A 22,598-nucleotide genomic window follows, 5' to 3' on the forward strand; every position below is an offset into this window, starting at 1 on the left:
ACTAACACAGGCAAAGAGAATGACTGGAGGTGGAGGGAAGGGAGGAGCTATATATACAGCTCTGCTGTGGTGCTCTTTGCCACTTCCTGTTAGCAGGAGGATAAATCCCACAAGTAAGGATGAAATCTGTGGACTCGTCATATCTTGTAGAAGAAATAACAGGCTATACTAGTATACAGGAAAGTATTAACCCCTAGTCTCCTAGTCACAATAGTACCTGCATCCTGCTACAAATATATCCTTCCAAAGATATATTATGTCCCAAAGAAAGCTGCAGTATATGTCATAAGTGCACAGCCCCCCCTATATAGAAGAACAAAAAGCACTTACCTGCAATCCAGCCGTCCAGCAGGACGACAGTCTGACCGGTATGAGAGGAAGCCACTCCTCACATAGACCTCAATGTAAACCTGCCTGGTAGCAGGGCAGCTCACCCGGTTTGAGAAGCATTCGCCCTCACATGGACCTGAGGAAAAAAAGAAAGACTGAGTGATCTTACTCAGGCTTTCACGTTAGGGCAGCAACAACTATTTGTGAGGCGCAGTGAGGATTATACCCCACAAGTTCCCAATTGCTTAAAAGCCACCACTGCTCTACTGAAGAGACTGACATGGGCTACAGCTAAACCCCAGGAAAGAGCAGAACAAGCTTGCTCTGCCTCAAAATAATAAACTCTCGATTAGACCAATATGTTTTTGCCTTACCTCATACAGATTGAGGTCTTTTGAAGTAAGTGTACATATAAGTGGGGCTTGAACAAGATTTCCTATCTTTGGGGAGTGTGATCGCACAGGACCTGTTCTTTACATTTGACTTTGAGACTCTATAGTAATACTCTCATCCCTCTGAGTGATCTGTACATACATGTTTGTTTTCTTTTTTTGTATGCTAATTATTTACATCCACATTCATATTTATATGTATAGATTTTTTATTGGTGGACGGTATTTGACATCTGCACTTGTATTTCTTTTCTTATTTGGCATATAGTATTTGCAAAGTAGCGCCATCCCTATTCTTTCTGATATATATATATATATATATATATACTGTATATATATTCTCTTTACATTTGCTTTTCTGTTAATATTCCGATATCCGTGCCTGTAATTAAGATCTACAACAAATAGCGGCTAAGGTGCAATATTTTTCTATATAAGCACAGGTTAATTAATCTCCATATAATACCCATATGTACCTCCTGGCTTCCTCCTTTTGCTGTTCTCTAAAACTGGTTTCCATGTATCTCAAGGCGTAATCACTTTCATCCTTATACCTGCAAGACAGATGCATGTTACAGTTAATATGATTGTTAGGAATAATGATCTTATATTCAGCAACCAAAGAAATCAGACTGGAGGAATCAGCCTGTCAATAAGTGAAAAAAAATAGCTCATTAGAAGCATAATTAATCCCACGTGCACAATAAGCAGCTGGACCCAACCTTCTACAAGACAGACATGCGAGTATATTCTCTACATTATTGTGGCATGGAGATGGCCAACGTAGGATCCGCAGTGGTGGAACTACAGGGTCTCAGCTGACATGGGGTCCCGTGCAACTGCTCTAACCACAATTCAATATTTTCTTTGTTTGATAACGGACACTGTATTTAAAGAGCCATGAAACCTATAAAAGGCTCTGAATTATTACTTTACTCATACAACATCTAACTTGCTTCCTTCTCTTGTTATCCTTTGCTGAAAAGCATCCCTAGGTTGGCTCAGGAGCAGCAATGCACTACTGTATGCTAGCTACTGACTGGTGGCTTAACATATGTCATTTGTTATTGGCTCCCCAAAGTGTTCAGCTAGCTCCCAGTAGTGCACTGCTGTTTCTTCAACAAATGATACCAAGAAAATGAAGCAAAATTAATAAAAGAAGTACATTTGAAAGTTGTTTAAAATTGTATGTTCTATCTGAATCACGTAAATATGTGGTGTTCCATGTCCCTTTAAAAAAAAAAAAAAAAAAAGAAGAACTTAAAACAGCTACGTGGTGTCAGTAGAGAATGCTAAAGGGCACTTTTTATTTGCGGTTTCCAGGGGTCGCTGTGGGTTATGTTTCATTGGTCAGGTATGCTGCGGTTTACCCTTATTGGGGCAGGCTATTGTATTTCATTAGGAAATAAAAACTCAGAGCTTTGCTGTAAACAAAACACCTACAGAATCTCTCTACGTCTCGCACACTCATCAGAAAATCTTACAGAAGTTTTAATGCATAAACTGAAGATAAAAAAGATCGCACAGGCTTTTTTTTAAAAGGTTAATTAATGGCATGAAGAAAAGTCTACAAACCCCATAAAATCATTGTCATAGTATTTAATCCTAATTTTCATCATCATTAGCACAGACATTTTAACCATGGGATGATGCAATAACATCTATGCTTAAAACTCAAGTCGCACAAATATGTCTTTCATATACACTGTGCTTCATGTGCTTCATATTTAAAATGGTTCTTGCTACCATAGTCCAGTTTTGTAGTCATCCTGGTCCTCTAAGGCTCCAGGTATCATGTTTAAATGGACAGTCTACTTGAAAATGTGTATTGTTTTAAAAGATAGATAATCCCATTATTACCCATTCCCCTGTTTTGCACAACCAACACAGTTATAGAAAACATAATTTATGCTTACCTGATAAATTTATTTCTCTTGTAGTGTATCCAGTCCACGGATCATCCATAACTTCCTGTTGGGAAGGAGAATATATCCCATAAGTAATGGATGATCCGTGGACTGGATACACTTAACAAGAGAAATATACTTTTTACCTCTGTAATTACCCTGTATCTACGCCTCTGAAGACTGCTCCTTATCTCAGTTATATTAATATACTTTTTACCTCTGTAATTACCCTGTATCTACGCCTCTGCAGACTGCTCCTTATCTCAATTATAATAATATACTTTTTACCTCTGTGACTACCTTGTATCTTAGCCTCTGCAGACTGCTTCCTTATCTCAGTTATATTAGTACACTTTTTACCTCTGTGATTACCTTGTATCTAAGCCTCTGCAGACTGCCCCTTATCTCAGTTATATTAATATACTTTTTACCTCTGTGATCACCTTGTATCTAAGCCTCTGCAGACTGCTCCTTATCTCAGTTATATTAATACACTTTTTATCTTTGTGATTACCTTGTATCTAAGCCTCTGCAGACTGCCCCTTATCTCAGTTATATTAATATACTTTTTACCTCTGTGATTACCTTGTAATTAAACCTCTGCAGACTGCCCCCTTATATCAGTTATATTAATACACATTTTACCTTTGTGATTACCTTGTATCTAAGCCTCTGCAGACTGCTCCTTATCTCAGTTATACTAATATACTTTTTACCTTGTAATTAAACCTCTGCAGACTGCTCCTTATCTCAGTTATATTAATATACTTTTTACCTCTGTGACTACCTTGTATCTAAGCCTCTGCAGACTGCTCCCTTATCTTAGTTATATTAATATACTTTTTACCTCTGTGATTACCTTGTAATTAAACCTCTGCTGACTGCCCCATATCTCAGTTATATTAATACACATATTACCTCTGTGATTAACTTGTAACTAAGCCTCTGCAGACTGCACCTTATCTCAGTTATATTAATATACTTGTTAACTCTGTGATTACCTTGTATCTAAGCCTCTGCAGACTGCTCCTTATCTCAGTTATATTAATACACTTTTTACCTCTGTGATTACCTTGTAATTAAACCTCTGCAGACTGCCCCGTATCTCAGTTATACTAATATACTTTTTACCTGTGATTACCTTGTATCTAAGCCTCTGCAGACTGCTCCCTTATCTTAGTTATATTAATATACTTTTTACCTCTGTGATTACCTTGTAATTAAACCTCTGCTGACTGCCCCGTATCTCAGTTATATTAATACACATATTACCTCTGTGATTAACTTGTAACTAAGCCTCTGCAGACTGCACCTTATCTCAGTTATATTAATATACTTGTTAACTCTGTGATTACCTTGTATCTAAGCCTCTGCAGACTGCTCCTTATCTCAGTTATATTAATACACATATTACCTCTGTGATTAACTTGTATCTAAGCCTCTGCAGACTGCACCTTATCTCAGTTATATTAATATACTTGTTAACTCTGTGATTACCTTGTAATTAAACCTCAGCAGACTGACCCTTATCTCAGTTATATTAATACACTTTTTACCTGTGATTACCTTGTAATTAAACCTCTGCAGACTGCTCCTTATCTCAGCTATATTAACCCCTTAATGACCGCAACATTTTTCCATTTTCTGTCCGTTTGGGACCAAGGCTATTTTTACATTTCTGCAGTGTTTGTGTTTAGCTGTAATTCTCCTCTTACTCATTTACTGTACCCACACATATTATATACTGTTTTTCTCGCCATTAAGTGGACTTTCTAAAGATACCATTATTTTCATCATATCTTATAATTAACTATAAAAAAAATTATATAATATGAGGAAAAAACCCACTTTTTCTAACTTTGACCCCCAAAATCTGTTACACATCTACAACCACCAAAAAACACCCATGCTAAATAGTTTCTAAATTTTGTCCTGAGTTAAGAAATACCCAATGTTTACATGTTCTTTGCTTTTTTTGCAAGTTATAGGGCCATAAGTACAAGTAGCACTTTGCTATTTCCAACCCCCTTTTTTTCAAAATTAGCGCTAGTTACATTGGAACACTAATATCTTTCAGGAATCCCTGAATATCCCTTGACATGTATATATTTTTTTTTAGAAGACACCCCAAAGTATTGATCTAGGCCCATTTTGGTATATTTCATGCCACCATTTCACTGCCAAATGCAATCAAATAAAAAAAACATAATTTATGTAAGAACTTACCTGATAAATTCATTTCTTTCATATTAACAAGAGTCCATGAGCTAGTGACGTATGGGATATACATTCCTACCAGGAGGGGCAAAGTTTCCCAAACCTTAAAATGCCTATAAATACACCCCTCACCACACCCACAAATCAGTTTAACGAATAGCCAAGAAGTGGGGTGATAAGAAAAAAAGTGCGAAGCATATAAAATAAGGAATTGGAATAATTGTGCTTTATACAAAAAAATCATAACCACCCCAAAAAAGGGTGGGCCTCATGGACTCTTGTTAATATGAAAGAAATGAATTTATCAGGTAAGTTCTTACATAAATTATGTTTTCTTTCATGTAATTAACAAGAGTCCATGAGCTAGTGACGTATGGGATAATGACTACCCAAGATGTGGATCTTTCCACACAAGAGTCACTAGAGAGGGAGGGATAAAATAAAGACAGCCAATTCCTGCTGAAAATAATCCACACCCAAAATAAAGTTTAACAAAAAACATAAGCAGAAGATTCAAACTGAAACCGCTGCCTGAAGAACTTTTCTACCAAAAACTGCTTCAGAAGAAGAAAATACATCAAAATGGTAGAATTTAGTAAAAGTATGCAAAGAGGACCAAGTTGCTGCTTTGCAGATCTGGTCAACCGAAGCTTCATTCCTAAACGCCCAGGAAGTAGATACTGACCTAGTAGAATGAGCTGTAATTCTCTGAGGCGGAATTTTACCCGACTCAACATAGGCAAGATGAATTAAAGATTTCAACCAAGATGCCAAAGAAATGGCAGAAGCTTTCTGGCCTTTCCTAGAACCGGAAAAGATAACAAATAGACTAGAAGTCTTACAGAAAGATTTCGTAGCTTCAACATAATATTTCAAAGCTCTAACAACATCCAAAGAATGCAACGATTTCTCCTTAGAATTCTTAGGATTAGGACATAATGAAGGAACCACAATTTCTCTACTAATGTTGTTGGAATTCACAACTTTAGGTAAAAATTCAAAAGAAGTTCGCAACACCGCCTTATCCTGATGAAGAATCAGAAAAGGAGACTCATAAGAAAGAGCAGATAATTCAGAAACTCTTCTGGCAGAAGAGATGGCCAAAAGGAACAAAACTTTCCAAGAAAGTAATTAATATCCAATGAATGCATAGGTTCAAATGGAGGAGCTTGAAGAGCCCCCAGAACCAAATTCAAACTCCAAGGAGGAGAAATTGACTTAATGACAGGCTTTATACAAACCAAAGCTTGTACAAAACAATGAATATCAGGAAGAATAGCAATCTTTCTGTGAAAAAGAACAGAAAGAGCAGAGATTTGACCTTTCAAGGAACTTGCGGACAAACCCTTATCTAAACCATCCTGAAGAAATTGTAATATTCTCGGTATTCTAAAAGAATGCCAAGAAAAGTGATGAGAAAGACACCAAGAAATATAAGTCTTCCAGACTCTATAATATATCTCTCTGGATACAGATGTACGAGCCTGTAACATAGTATTAATCACAGAGTCAGAGAAACCTCTTTGACCAAGAATCAAGCGTTCAATCTCCATACCTTTAAATTTAAGGATTTCAGATCCTGATGGAAAAAAGGACCTTGAGACAAAAGGTCTGGTCTTAACGGAAGAGTCCACGGTTGGCAAGAGGCCATCCGGACAAGATCCGCATACCAAAACCTGTGAGGCCATGCCGGAGCTACCAGCAGAACAAACGAGCATTCGTTCAGAATCTTGGAGATTACTCTTGGAAGAAGAACTAGAGGCGGAAAGATATAGGCAGGATGATACTTCCAAGGAAGTGAAAATGCATCCACTGCCTCCGCCTGAGGATCCCGGGATCTGGACAGATACCTGGGAAGTTTCTTGTTTAGATGAGAAGCCATCAGAACTATTTCTGGAAGTTCCCACATTTGAACAATCTGAAGAAATACCTCTGGGTGAAGAGACCATTCGCCCGGATGCAACGTTTGGCGACTGAGATAATCCGCTTTCCAATTGTCCATACCTGGGATATAAACCGCAGAGATTAGACAGGAGCTGGATTCCGCCCAAACCAAAATTCGAGATACTTCTTTCATAGCCAGAGGACTGTGAGTCCCTCCTTGATGATTGATGTATGCCACAGTTGTGACAATGTCTTATCTGAAAACAATGAACAACTCTCTCTTCAGAAGAGGCCAAGACTGAAGAGCTCTGAAAATTGCACGGGGTTCCAAAATATTGATCGGAAATCTCACCTCCTGAGATTCCCAAACCCCTTGTGCCGTCAGATACCCCCACACAGCTCCCCAACCTGTAAGACTCGTATCTGTTGAGATTATAGTCCAGGTCGGAAGAACAAAGAAGCCCCCTGAACTAAACGATGGTGATCTGTCCACCATGTCAGAGAGTGTCGTAAAATCGGTTTAAAGATATTAATTGAGATATCTTTGAGTAATCCCTGCACCATTGGTTCAGCATAAAGAGCTGAAGAGGTCGCATGTGAAAACGAGCAAAGGAGATCGCATCTGATGCGGCAGTCCTAAGATCCAACATTTCCATGCATAAGGCTACCAAAGGGAATGATTGTGACTGAAGGTTTTGACAAGCTGATATCAATGTTAAACTTCTCTTGTCTGACAAGGACAGAGTCATAGACACTGAATTTATCTAGAAACCGAAAAAGGTTACCCTTGTCTGAGGAATCAATAAACTGATTGGTAAATTGATCCTCCAACCATGAACTTGAAGAAACAACACAAGTCGATTCATATGAGATTCTTCGAAAATGAGAAGACTGAGCAAGTACCAAGATATCGTCCAAATAAGGAAATACCAAAACCCTATTCTCTGATTACAGAAAGAAGGGCACCGAGAACCTTTGAAAAAAATTCTTGGAACTGAGGCTAGGCCAAATAGTAGAGCCACAAAACTGGTAATGCTTGTCTAAAAAGAGAATCTCAGACAATAAAAGTGATCTGGATGAATCGGAATATGCAGATACACATCCTGTAAATCTATTGTAGACATATAATGCCCTTGCTAAACAAAAGGCAAGATAGTCCTACAGTAACCATCTTGAATGTTGGTATCCTAACATAACGATTCAATAATGATAGATCCAGAACTGGTCTGAAGGAATTGACCTTCTTTGGTACAATGAAGAGATAAAATAAAACCCCAGCCCCTGTTCCAGAACTGGAACTGGCATAAATACTCCAGCCAACTCTAGATCTGAAACACATTTCAGAAATGCTGAGCCTTGCTGTGTCAATTGGGACACGGGAAAGAAAAGAATCTCTTAGCAGGAGGCCTTAACTTGAAGCCAATTCTGTACCTTTCTGAAACAATGTTTCTGAAACCAGAGATTAAGAACGGAATTGATCCAAATTTCTTTGAAGAAAACGTAATCTGCCCCATACCAGCTGAGCTGGAATAAGGGCCGCACCTTCATAGGTACTTAGGAGCTGGCTATAGGTTTCTATAAGGCTTGGATATATTCCAAACTGGAAATAGTTTCCAAACTGATACCGCTCCTGAGGATGAAGGATCAGGCTTTTGTTCCTTGTTGTGAGGAAAGGAACGAAATGATTATTTACCCTGGAAAGAAAGGGAAAGCAAAGTTGACTTAGAAGACATGTCAGCATTCCAAGTTTAATCCATAAAGCTTTTCTAGCTAAAATAGCTAGAGACATATACCTGACATCAACTCTAATGATATCAAAAGATGGTATCACCAATAAAATTATTAGCATGTTATAGAATAATAATAATGCTATAAAATTATGATCTGTTACTTGTTGCGCTAAAGCTTCTAACCAAAAAAGTTGAAGCTGCAGCAACATCCGCTAAAAATATAGCAGGTCTAAGAAGATTACCTGAACATAAGTAAGCTTTTCTTAGAAAGGATTCAAATTTCATATCTAAAGGATCCTTAAATGAAGTACTATCTGCCATAGGAATAGTAGTACATTAGCAGGAGTAGAGACAGCCCCATAACCTTAGGGATTTTTGTCCCAACAAACTCTAATCTGTCAGATGGCACAGGATATAATTTGCTTAAACGTCTAGAAGGAGTAAATAAATTACCCAAATTATTCCATTCCCTGGAATTACTTCAGAAATAGCATCAGGGAGATAAAAAACTTCTGGAATAACTACAGAAGATTTAAAAACCTTATTTAAACGTTTACATTTAGTATCAAGAGGACCAGAATCCTCTATTTCTAATGCAAATAACACTTCTTTAAGTAAAGAACGAATAAATTCCATCTTGAACAAATACAAAGATTTATCAGCATCAACCTCTGAGACAGAAACCTCTGAACCAGAAGAACCATTATCAGTATCAGAATGATGATGTTCATTTAAAAATTCATCTGAAAAAAAGAGAAGTTTTAAAAGACTTTTATGTATACTAGAAGGAGAAATAACAGACATAGCCTTCTTAATGGATTTAAAAAATAAAATCTCTTATGTTATCAGGAACACTCTGAAAATTGGATGTTGACGGACAGCAACAGGTAATGTAACAGTACTAAAGGAAATTTTATCTGCATTAATAAGTTTGACATGACATGCAATACAAATAACAGCTGGAGAAACAGATACCAAAAGTTTATAGCAGACTTAGCTTGGTAGCTCCAGCACTGTGCAGTGATTTTCCTGTAGTAACTTCTGACTCAGTTGCAACGTGGAACATCTTGCAATATGTAAAAGAAAAAAACAACATATAAAGCAAAATTGATCAAATTCCTTAAATGACAGTTTCAGGAATGGGAAAAAAATGCCAGTGAACAAGCTTCTAGCAACCAGAAGCAATAAATAATGAGACTTAAATAATGTGGAGACAAAAATGACGCCCATATTTTTTAGCGCCAAAAAAGACGCCCACATTATTTGGCGCCTAAATGCTTTTGGCGCCAAAAATGACGCCACATCCGGAACGCCGACATTTTTGACGCAAAATAACGTCAAAAAATGACGCAACTTCCGGCGACACGTATGACGCCGGAAACGGAAAAGAATTTTTGCGCCAAAAAAGTCCGCGCCAAGAATGACGCAATAAAATGAAGCATTTTCAGCCCCCGCGAGCCTAACAGCCCACAGGGAAAAAAGTCAAATTTTTGAGGTAAGAAAAAATATGATAATTCAATGCATAATCCCAAATATGAAACTGACTGTCTGGAAATAAGGAATGTTGAACATTCTGAGTCAAGGCAAATAAATGTTTGAATACATATATTTAGAACTTTATAAATAAAGTGCCCAACCATAGCTTAGAGTGTCACAGAAAATAAGACTTACTTACCCCAGGACACTCATCTACATGTTTGTAGAAAGCCAAACCAGTACTGAAACGAGAATCAGTAGAGGAAATGGTAAATATAAGAGTATATCGTCGATCTGAAAAGGGAGGTAAGAGATGAATCTCTACGACCGATAACAGAGAACCTTATGAAATAGACCCCGTAGAAGGAGATCACTGCATTCAATAGGCAATACTCTCTTCACATCCCTCTGACATTCACTGCACGCTGAGAGGAAAACCGGGCTCCAACTTGCTGCGGAGCGCATATCAACGTAGAATCTAGCACAAACTTACTTCACCACCTCCCTTGGAGGCAAAGTTTGTAAAACTGATTTGTGGGTGTGGTGAGGGGTGTATTTATAGGCATTTTAAGGTTTGGGAAACTTTGCCCCTCCTGGTAGGAATGTATATCCCATACGTCACTAGCTCATGGACTCTTGTTAATTACATGAAAGAAAATTGTTCACTTTTTCACAATTTTGTTCACAAACTTTAGGTTTCTCACTGAAATTATTTACAAACAACTTGTGCAATTATAGCATAAATGGTTGTAAATTCTTCTCTGGGATCCCCTTTGTTCAGAAATAGTAGACATGTATGGCTTTTGTTGTTGCTTTTTGGTAATTAGAAGGGCGCTAAATGCCACTGCGCACCACACGTGTATTATGCCCCGCAGTGAAGGGGTTAATTAGGGAGCATGTAGGGAGCTTCTAAGGTTAATTTTAGCTTTAGTGTAGTCTAGTAGACAACCCAAAGTATTGATCTAGGCCCATTTTGGTATATTTCATGCCACCATTTCACCGCCAGATGCGATCAAATTAAAAAACATAATTTATGCTTACCTGATAAATTCCTTTCTCCTGTAGTGTAGTCAGTCCACGGGTCATCCATTACTTATGGGATATTAACTCCTCCCTAACAGGAAGTGCAAGAGGATCACCCAAGCAGAGCTGCTATATAGCTCCTCCCCTCTACGTCACACCCAGTCATTCGACCGAAAACCAAACGAGAAAGGAGAAACTATAGGGTGCAATGGTGACTGGAGTATAATTTAAAATTTAGACCTGCCATAAAAAACAGGGCGGGCCGTGGACTGACTACACTACAGGAGAAAGGAATTTATCAGGTAAGCATAAATTATGTTTTCTCCTGTTAAGTGTAGTCAGTCCACGGGTCATCCATTACTTATGGGATACCAATACCAAAGCTAAAGTACACGGATGACGGGAGGGACAGGCAGGATCTTTACACGGAAGGAACCACTGCCTGAAGAACCTTTCTCCCAAAAACAGCCTCAGAAGAAGCAAAAGTGTCAAATTTGTAAAATTTGGAAAAAGTATGAAGAGAAGACCAAGTTCCAGCCTTGCAAATCTGTTCAACAGAGGCCTCATTCTTAAAGGCCCACGTGGAAGCCACAGCTCTCGTAGAATGAGCTGTAATTCTTTCAGGAGGCTGCTGTCCAGCAGTCTCATAGGCTAAACGTATTATGCTACGAAGCCAAAAAGAGAGAGAAGTAGCAGATGCTTTTTGACCTCTCCTCTGTCCAGAATAAACGACAAACAGGGAAGAAGTTTGGCGAAAATCTTTAGTTGCCTGTAAATAAAATTTCAGGGCACGGACTACGTCTAGATTGTGCAGAAGTCGTTCCTTCTTAGAAGAAGGGTTAGGGCACAATGATGGAAATACAATCTCTTGATTGATATTCTTGTTAGTGACTACCTTAGGTAAGAACCCAGGTTTAGTACGCAGAACTACCTTGTCTGAATGAAAAATCAGATAAGGAGAATCACAATGTAAGGCCGATAACTCAGAGACTCTACGAGCCGAGGAAATAGCCATTAAAAACAGAACTTTCCAAGATAACAGCTTGATATCAATGGAATGAAGGGGTTCAAACGGAACACCCTGTAAAACGTTAAGAACTAAGTTTAAGCTCCACGGTGGAGCAACAGTCTTAAACACAGGCTTAATCCTGGCCAAAGCCTGACAAAAAGCCTGAATGTCTGGAACTTCTGACAGACGTTTGTGTAAAAGGATGGACAGAGCTGAGATCTGTCCCTTTAAAGAACTTGCAGATAAACCCTTTTCTAAACCTTCTTGTAGAAAAGACAATATCCTAGGAATCCTAACCTTACTCCATGAGTAACTCTTGGATTCGCACCAGTGTAAATATTTACGCCATATCTTATGGTAAATTTTCCTGGTAACAGGTTTCCTAGCCTGTATTAAGGTATCAATTACTGACTCCGAAAATCCACGCTTTGATAAAATCAAGCGTTCAATCTCCATGCAGTCAGCTTCAGAGAAATTAGATTTTGATGTTTGAAAGGACCCTGAATTAGAAGGTCCTGTCTCAGAGGCAGCGACCAAGGTGGACAGGATGACATGTCCACTAGATCTGCATACCAGGTCCTGCGTGGCCACGCAGGCGCTATTAGAATCACCGATGCTTTCTCCTGTTTGATCCTGGCAATCAATCGAGGAAGCATCGGGAAGGGTGGAAACACATAAGCCATCTTGAAGGTCCAAGGTGCTGTCAGAGCATCTATCAGGACCGCTCCCGGGTCCCTGGATCTGGACCCGTAACAATGAAGCTTGGCGTTCTGGCGAGACGCCATGAGATCCATATCTGGTTTGCCCCAACGTCGAAGTATTTGGGCAAAGACCTCCGGATGAAGTTCCCACTACCCTGGATGAAAAGTCTGGCGACTTAGGAAATCCGCCTCCCAGTTCTCCACGCCTGGGATGTGGATCGCTGACAGGTGGCAAGAGTGAGACTCTGCCCAGCGAATTATCTTTGAAACTTCCATCATCGCTAGGGAACTCCTTGTCCCTCCCTGATGGTTGATGTAAGCCACAGTCGTGATGTTGTCCGACTGAAACCTGATGAACCTCAGAGTTGCTAACTGAGGCCAAGTCAGAAGGGCATTGAGAACTGCTCTCAATTCCAGAATGTTTATTGGAAGGAGACTCTCCTCCTGAGTCCATGATCCCTGAGCCTTCAGGGAATTCCAGACAGCGCCCCAACCTAGTAGGCTGGCGTCTGTTGTTACAATTGTCCAGTCTGGCCTGCTGAAGGGCATCCCTCTGGACAGATGTGGCCGAGAAAGCCACCATAGAAGAGAATCTCTGGTCTCTTGATCCAGATTCAGCATAGGGGACAAATCTGAGTAATCCCCATTCCACTGACTTAGCATGCACAATTGCAGCGGTCTGAGATGCAGGCGTGCAAAAGGTACTATGTCCATTGCCGCTACCATTAAGCCGATTACCTCCATGCATTGAGCCACTGACGGGTGTGGAATGGAATGAAGGATCCGGCAAGCATTTAGAAGTTTTGTTAACCTGTCCTCTGTCAGGTAAATCTTCATTTCTACAGAATCTATGAGAGTCCCTAAGAAGGGAACTCTTGTGAGTGGCAATAGAGAACTCTTTTCTTCGTTCACTTTCCACCCATGTGACCTTAGAAATGCCAGTACTAACTCTGTATGAGACTTGGCAGTTTGGAAACTTGACGCTTGTATCAGAATGTCGTCTAGGTACGGAGCTACCGATATTCCTCGCGGTCTTAGTACCGCCAGAAGAGAACCCAGAACCTTTGTAAAGATTCTTGGAGCCGTAGCTAACCCGAAGGGAAGAGCTACAAACTGGTAATGCCTGTCTAGGAAAGCAAACCTTAGATACCGGTAATGATCCTTGTGAATCGGTAAATGAAGGTAGGCATCCTTTAAATCCACTGTGGTCATGTACTGACCCCTTTGGATCATGGGTAAGATTGTCCGAATAGTTTCCATTTTGAACGATGGAACTCTTAGGAATTTGTTTAGGATCTTTAAATCCAATATTGGTCTGAAGGTTCCTTCTTTCTTGGGAACCACAAACAGATTTGAGTAAAACCCTTGTCCGTGTTCCGACCGTGGAACCGGATGGATCACTCCCATTAGTAAAAGATCTTGTACACAGCGTAGAAACGCCTCTTTCTTTATCTGGTTTGTTGACAACCTTGAAAGATGAAATCTCCCTTGTGGAGGAGAAGCTTTGAATTCCAGAAGATATCCCTGAGATATGATCTCCAACGCCCAGGGATCCTGGACATCTCTTGCCCAAGCCTGGGCGAAGAGAGAAAGTCTGCCCCCCACTAGATCCGTTTCCGGATCGGGGGCCCTCACTTCATGCTGTCTTAGGGGCAGCAGCAGGTTTTCTGGCCTGCTTGCCCTTGTTCCAGGTCTGGTTAGGTTTCCAGCCTTGTCTGTAGCGAGCAACAGTTCCTTCCTGTTTTGGAGCAGAGGAAGTTGATGCTGCTCCTGCCTTGAAGTTACGAAAGGCACGAAAATTAGACTGTCTAGCCCTTGGTTTGGCTCTGTCTTGAGGCAGGGCATGGCCCTTACCTCCCGTAATGTCAGCGATAATTTCTTTCAAACCGGGCCCGAATAATGACTGCCCCTTGAAAGGTATGTTAAGCAATTTAGATTTAGAAGTCACATCAGCTGACCAGGATTTTAGCCACAGCGCTCTGCGCGCCTGAATGGCGAATCCGGAATTCTTAGCCGTAAGTTTAGTTAAGTGTACTACGGCATCAGAAATAAATGAATTAGCTAGCTTAAGGGCTTTAAGCTTGTGTGTAATCTCATCCAATGGAGCTGTGTCAAGGGTCTCTTCCAGAGACTCAAACCAAAATGCCGCCGCAGCCGTGACAGGCGCAATGCATGCAAGGGGTTGCAATATAAAACCTTGTTGAACAAACATTTTCTTAAGGTAACCCTCTAACTTTTTATCCATTGGATCTGAAAAGGCACAGCTATCCTCCACCGGGATAGTGGTACGCTTAGCTAAAGTAGAAACTGCTCCCTCCACCTTAGGGACCGTTTGCCATAAGTCCCGTGTGGTGGCGTCTATTGGAAACATTTTTCTGAATATAGGAGGGGATGAGAAAGGCACACCGGGTCTATCCCACTCCTTAGTAACAATTTCAGTAAGTCTCTTAGGTATAGGAAAAACGTCAGTACACGTCGGTACCGCAAAATATTTATCCAACCTACATATTTTCTCTGGGATTGCAACCGTGTTACAATCATTCAGAGCCGCTAACACCTCCCCTAGTAATACACGGAGGTTTTCCAGCTTAAATTTAAAATTTGAAATGTCTGAATCCAGTTTATTTGGATCAGATCCGTCACCCACAGAATGAAGCTCTCCGTCTTCATGTTCTGCAATTTGTGACGCAGTATCAGACATGGCCCTAGCATTATCAGCGCACTCTGTTCTCACCCCAGAGTGGTCTCGTTTACCCCTAAGTTCTGGCAATTTAGATAAAACTTCAGTCATAACATTAGCCATGTCTTGTAAAGTGATTTGTAATGGCCGCCCTGATGTACTTGGCTTTACAATATCACGCACCTCCTGAGCGGGAGATGCAGGTACTGACACGTGAGGCAAGTTAGTCGGCATAACTTCCCCCTCGTTCTCTGGTGAATTTTGCTTAACTTGTACAGATTGGCTTTTATTTAAAGTAGCATCAATGCAATTAGTACATAAATTTCTATTGCGCTCCACCTTGGCCTTTGAACATATTGCACAAAGAGATTCCTCTGTGTCAGACGTGTTTAAACAAACTAGCAATTAGACTAGCAAGCTTGGAAAATACTTTTCAAATGAATTTACAAGCAATATAAAAAACGTTACTGTGCCTTTAAGAAGCACACAAAAAACTGTCACTTTGATATAACAATGAACCGGTTTAGTTACAGCAATCAATTTTTCATATGAAATGCATTAATTTAGCAAAGGATAGCACCCATCAGCAAATGGATTATTAACCCCTTAATACCAAAAAAACGATTGACAAATCAAATAAATACGTTTTTATCACAGTCAAAGCACAGTCTCACAGGTCTGCTGTGAGTGATTACCTCCCTCAAACTAGTCTTGGAGACCCCTGAGCTCTGTAGAGACGTCCTGGATCATGCAGGGAGAATAAGGAAGACTGTGACTGAATTTTTAATGCGTAGTAAAAGCGCCAAAATAGGCCCCTCCCACTCATAATACAGCAGTGGGGAAGCCAGAAAACTGATTTTATTCAAAATAAACGACAGCCAAGTGGAAAATAATGCCCATAAATTTTCACCAAGTACCTCAGAGAGAAAAACGATTAATCTGCCAGTAAACGTTTTAAATATATGAAATAATAATAAAAGCCTGTTGCTAGTCGCTATCACTGCAGAAAGGCTATAAGTTATATGTATACCGTATTTTCTTAGTGAAGTGCCATTCCCCAGAAATACTTTAGTGCCAACATACATAACAGCCTGATACCAGTTGCTACTACTGCATTTAAGGCTGTACTTACATTATATTGGTATTAGCAGTATTTTCTCAGTCAATTCCATTCCTTAGAAAATAATATACTGCAACATACCTCTTTGCAGGTGAACCCTGCCCGCTGTCCCCTGTTCTGAAGTTACCTCGCTCCTCAGAATGGCCGAGAACAGCAACTGGATCTTAGTTACGTCCGCTAAGATCATATACAAACTCAGGTAGATTCTTCTTCTAATACTGCCTGAGAAGAAACAACACACTCCGGTGCTGTTTAAAACAACAAACTTTTGATTGAAGTAATAAAAAACTAAATTTAATAACCACACTCCTCTCACACATCCTATCTATTAGTTAGGTGCAAGAGAATGACTGGGTGTGACGTAGAGGGGAGGAGCTATATAGCAGCTCTGCTTGGGTGATCCTCTTGCACTTCCTGTTAGGGAGGAGTTAATATCCCATAAGTAATGGATGACCCGTGGACTGACTACACTTAACAGGAGAAAAAACGTAAAATTTTTCACAATTTTAGGTTTCTCACTGAAATCATTTACAAACAGCTTGTGCAATTATGGCACAAATGGTTGTAAATGCTTCTCTGGGATCCCCTTTGTTCAGAAATAGCAGACATATATGGCTTTGGCGTTGCTTTTTGTTAATTAGAAGGCCACTAAATGCCGATGCGCATCACACGTGTATTATGGCTAGCAGTGAAGGGGTTAATTATGTAGCTTGTAGGGAGCTTGCAGGGTTAATTTTAGCTTTAGTGTAGAGCTCAGCCTCCCACCTGAAACATCAGACCCCCTGATCCCTCCCAAACAGCTCTCTTCCCTCCCCCACCTCACAATTGTCCCCGCCATCTTAAGTACTGGCAGAAACTCTGCCAGTACTAAAATAAAAGATATATTTGTGGGGTTTTTTAGGTTTTTTTTTTAGCATATTTATATATGCTGCTTTGTAGTATCCCCCTTAGCCCCCAACCTCACTGATCCCACACCAAACAGCTCTCTAACCCTCCCCCTCTGCCTTAGCGGGCGCCATCTTGGGTACTGGCAGCTGTCTGCCAGTACCCAGTTTAGTAAAAAAAAAAATCTTTTTTTTTTTAAAAATCCCCTTTTCTGTAGTGTAGCTGTCCCCCCCCCCCAACCTCCCACCATTTGCAGATCACTTAGAAACATTATTCTTTTCTTATTTATTATAGCTATTTCAGATTTTTTTTTCTGTAGTGCAGCGGTTCCCTCCCGCTCCCGCCCCGTGCACGCGCCCGCCTGCCGCCCGCCGCCCCCCGTGCACGCGCGCGCTCACATGCGCGCCCCCGATCCCGCCCCCCTGCACATTACACGGCGCATCGATGGCCGCCCACCCGCCTCCCAAGTCCGTTCCCACCCACCAACGATACCGGCCATCGATGTCCGGTGCAGAGAGGGCCACAGAGTGGCTCTCTCTGCACCGGATGGCCATTTAAGGTTATTGCAGGATGCCTCCATATCGAGGCATCACTGCAATAACCGGAAAGCATCTGGAAGCGAGCAGGATCGCTTCCAGCTGCTTTCCACACCGAGGACGTGCAGGGTACGTCCTCAGGCGTTAACTGCCTTTTTTTTGAGGACGTACCCTGCACGTCCTCGGTCGTTAAGGGGTTAATATACTTTTTACCTCTGTGATTACCTTGTTTCTAAGCCTCTGCAGACTGCTCCTTATCTCAGTTATATTAATATACTTTTTCCCTCTGATTACCCTGTATCTAAGCCTCTGCAGACTGCCCCTTATCTCAGTTATATTAATATACTTTTTACCTGTGATTACTTTGTATATAAGCCTCTGAAGACTGCTCCCTTATCTCAGTTATATTAATATACTTTTTACCTCTGTGATAACCTTGTATCTAAGCCTCTGCAGACTGCCCCTTATTTCAGTTATATTAATATACGTTTTACCTCTGTGATTACCTTGTATCTAAGCCTCTGCAGACTGCTCCCTTATCTCAGTTATATTAATATACTTTTTACCTCTGTGATTACCTTGTATCTAAGCCTCTTTAGACTGCACCCTTATCTAAGTTATATACTTTTTACCTCTGTGATTACCTTGTAATTAAACCTCTGCAGACTGCTCCTTATCTCAGTTATATTAATACTTTTTACCTGTGATTACCTTGTAATTAAACCTCTGCAGACTGCTCCTTATCTCAGTTATATTAATATACTTTTTACCTGTGATTACCTTGTATCTAAGCCTCTGCAGACTGCTCCCTTATCTCAGTTATAGAAATATACTTTTTACCTCTGTGATTACCTTGTATATAACCCTCTACAGACTGCCCCCTTATCTTAGTTTTATTAATATAATATTTACCTCTGATTCCCTTTATCTAAGCCTCTGCAGAATGCCCCTTATTTCAGTTATATTAATATACTTTTTACCTCTGTGATTACTTTGTACCTAAGCCTCTTTAGACTGCCCCTTATCTCAGTTATATACTTTTTACCTCTGTGATTACCTTGTAATTAAACCTCTGCAGACTGCCCCGTATCTCAGTTATATTAATACACATATTACCTCTGTGATTACCTTGTATCTAAGACTCTGCAGACGCCGCCCTTATCTAAGTGTCAGGATATCTGAGTATTATTAAATAATATATTAATGTATGTATCTTTATCTACACATAGATTTGTGATAAGACCAAGAACTAATTTTTTTATTTGTTTTGGGAAACTGCCTATAAAAGACATTAGATGCCTGACTGACCACAATTCAATCCTCCACCACTCAATATGCAAAATTACAATACATCCAGGTGAGGACAAAGGGAAGACATTTGGTCTAGTTAAGCTCAGGCAGTCACTTCAAAGAAAAACAAATTACTTCAAAATAAAATTAGCATGATGGAGCCTCAGAAGTGTATGCCCATATATTGACTTCCTGCCCAAGATGAGTAATGAACTCACAAGCCCCCTGTGAGCAATAGACGGTCCGTCTGTGGGAGTGATTGAATATACAAACATGCAAAGAATTGTAGTTTTACCACCTACATGATAAATTAGTCCTGCTGAGATCTAAATACACATAGGATGCTTGAACTCCAGTTACCTACAGACATGAGAAAACTAAATCTCAGATAAAGAAATTATATATATATATATATATATATATATATATATAAAAATAATCTTTATGTAGTAAAGATACTCAAATGAATAGGTTACGAACAAGATAGGTTCTGTAGGTTTGTTCTTAAGTTGAATTTGTATGTAAGTTGGAACAGGCACTTTTTTTTGGGTAAAACTCTAGCCAAACATTTTTTTTTAGTTTTGGATAGCATAGGGAAAAGTTTGTTTTGCTATCTGTGCCCCTGTTCAGAACATTTCACATCACTTTCTGTCCTTGTGACAATTGGATTTGGGTATTTTGGGTTATCCTGGAAAGAAGGATTGGCGATAAAGCTTTGTTGTCTCCGTTTGTAAGTACGAGTTGTACTCAAGTCGGATGTCTGTAACCCGGGGTGTGTGTGTGTGTGTGTGTGTGTGTGTGTGTGTGTGTGTGTGTGTGTGTGTGTGTGTGTGTGTGTGTGTGTGTGTGTATATATATATATATATATATATATATATATATACACACATATATACATATACATATATACATATACATATACATATATACATATACATATATATATATATATATATATATATATATATATATATATATATATACACATATATACATATATACACATATATATATATTCAGACAACATATTAAATACGAATATAAAAATCTGGGAGATCATCTAGGCCTAGAAAGCTGGAAGCCCAGGAGCGGACTGATCAGCCGGGCAAATAGGACCTGGGCCGAGGGCCCAGCATGTCAGGGGGCCCACAAATGGCATTTACATGGCTCCTGGTGTGCTGCTTAAGCTAGGGCTGACAGCTGCCTTATCGGTTACTAAGCAGTTAAGTGTGGATTTAGTGGGGGCCCAAGCCACAGTATGGGGCCTTGTTCCTGGATGTGTTTTTTTCTTCTGGGGGGTCCTAGAGTGGGGAAGGGGCCTGCCGGGGATCTGTGACTGTGAGGGCCATAGAGTATGGAATCTAGCCCTGGAGGCTGGGGGCCCTGTCTCTGGCCTTTGGGGGTCATGGTCCTGGAGGTTGGGGGGTCATGGTCCTGGAGGTTGGGGGGCCTGAGGCGCAGGGCAGGGAAGCTACCATGTTCATTTGCATACATTTTAAAAAATTTGGGTCATTGTGAGACAGTGTGGGACCCTTCCCTAATTTTTGCCCGGGGCCCCTGTGGAAACCTTAGAGTTAAGATTTTAACATGTCAACCTATGTCTTAAGGATTCAAAATGTCTCAAAATTATTAACACTATTATTTTCATTTCAGACCTGCATCTTGTACTCCATGCATTCAAAATTCATTGGAAGTATGAAATATATTGCATTCCTATTGAGATGCAATGGCAGGATGTTGAATGATGTGATTCTGGGGGAGAGCAAATGATTGATAGTGTAATTGTTTATTAATATGGTCACTAGAAACATACTGTATTTGGTATTGGTGTAATCAGAAAAATGACATTATATTACCCCATCTATAATTAATATTGTAAATGATTAATACAAGGAAGTAAAATAGTTTAAAGGGACATAAAACCCACATTTTCTCTTTCATAATTCAGATAGAGCATGCAATTGTAAACAACTTTCTAATTTACTTCAATTATCTAATTTGCTTCATTCTCTTGATATTCTTTGCTGAAAAGCATATCTAGATAGGGACAGTAGCTACTGATTGGGTGCTGCCCATAGATGCCTCATGTGATTGGCTCACACATATGCATAGTTATTTCTTCAACAAAGGCTATCTAAAGAATAAAGCAAATTAGATAATAGAAGAAAAGTGGAATGATGTTTAAAATTGTATTCTCTATCTTAATCATGAAAGAAAAATTTGGGGTTTAGTGTCCCTTTAAATAATCCCTTTATAAGGATGTATTACATTGTTAGCAATATTGATGGTGAGGACATTTGCGGTTGTCTGCTTCCCCCTAGGGCAGTGCTTTCCAAACTGTGTGTCGGGACACACTAGTGTGTCGGCAGCAGTGTGTAGGTGTGTCCCTGCTTCAGCACAATTTTTTTTAAATTTTAATTTTTTTGGTTTCCGACTTTCTGCCTGCCTGCTACACATATCACATGGTTGACACGTGATTTATACCTAGTGGGTCACCGATCATTTTAACCAATTGGCGCAGCTCAGTGGGAACTGAAACTATTCCCATTGGCGGGACATTGGCTCCTGACTGCAGGTGAAGTCTCCTTAATTGGCTCGTGACTGCATGTGTAATCAGTGAGTGGGACAGCAGTGTGTTTGCAGCGCAGACAGTAGTCAATCGGACTCACGGAGCTCTGAGGGTGGCAGCTTAAACGCTGAGCTTAAGTCAGAAGTCACAGTGGGGTTTTATTGCAACTAGCTCCCATTAGTGCGTTACTGCTCCTGCTCTTGATATATGGATAGGAAGTGGAAGCTTAAAAATGCTTGATGATGAAATGCAAATGTCTTTATCTTATATTCCACCAAATATTCAGAAACTGTGTTCATCCCATCAACCTCATATATCCCATTAAAATAGTAAGTAGATATTGGTGTTATTAAACTTTTTTAATTCTTGCACATACATACTGTTACTTGTAAAAACATTTCATTATTATATAATTTATGTATGTGTCCGTATCTCTTAAAACAAGTTAGTTTAACCTCCTTTTTGCTAGTACAACTGAATTAATTACTGTGTCGCGAAATGATTTAGGTCTAAAAAGTGTGTCACCAACATGAAAAGTTTGGAAAGCTCTGCCCTAGGGGATTAAAACTGTTATGACAACCAAATGAATTATCTATTAGAACACATGTAAAACCAAATAGCCAATCAAATATTTCAGGGCGGACCAAGGACAGACTCCGGGGGCCAATCCGAGACAAACTTCCGAAGGGCCTATCATATCGTTTCACCAATGATTAAGATATATAAGCTGAATGCAAGAGGAGAAAAAAGGGAGGCTGCTGACTTTTTACTGAATTCTGGAGTCACTTTTAAGCAAATTGGGCTACTTTTTCTTATCCGAATTGCAAATACCCTTATTTTCATATGAGG

General features: G+C 39.9%; 1 protein-coding gene across 3 annotated transcripts in view; it reads right to left on the reverse strand.

The window, feature by feature from the left end:
• Positions 1–22,598, reverse strand: part of SPTY2D1 (SPT2 chromatin protein domain containing 1) — a 128,383-nt gene that overhangs the window by 21,180 nt on the left and 84,605 nt on the right. For all 3 annotated transcript variants that reach the window (XR_008403217.1, XM_053720670.1, XM_053720669.1), the window contains exon 5: positions 1,199–1,276. Coding sequence is in view for 2 of the 3 variants with exons in the window: in XM_053720670.1 (XP_053576645.1) it covers positions 1,199–1,276 (78 nt within the window). In the remaining variant the exon portion in view is untranslated. The remainder of the gene's footprint in view (positions 1–1,198; positions 1,277–22,598) is intronic.

This window comes from Bombina bombina, chromosome 7, assembly GCF_027579735.1.
Source record: "Bombina bombina isolate aBomBom1 chromosome 7, aBomBom1.pri, whole genome shotgun sequence".
NCBI lineage: Eukaryota > Metazoa > Chordata > Amphibia > Anura > Bombinatoridae > Bombina > Bombina bombina.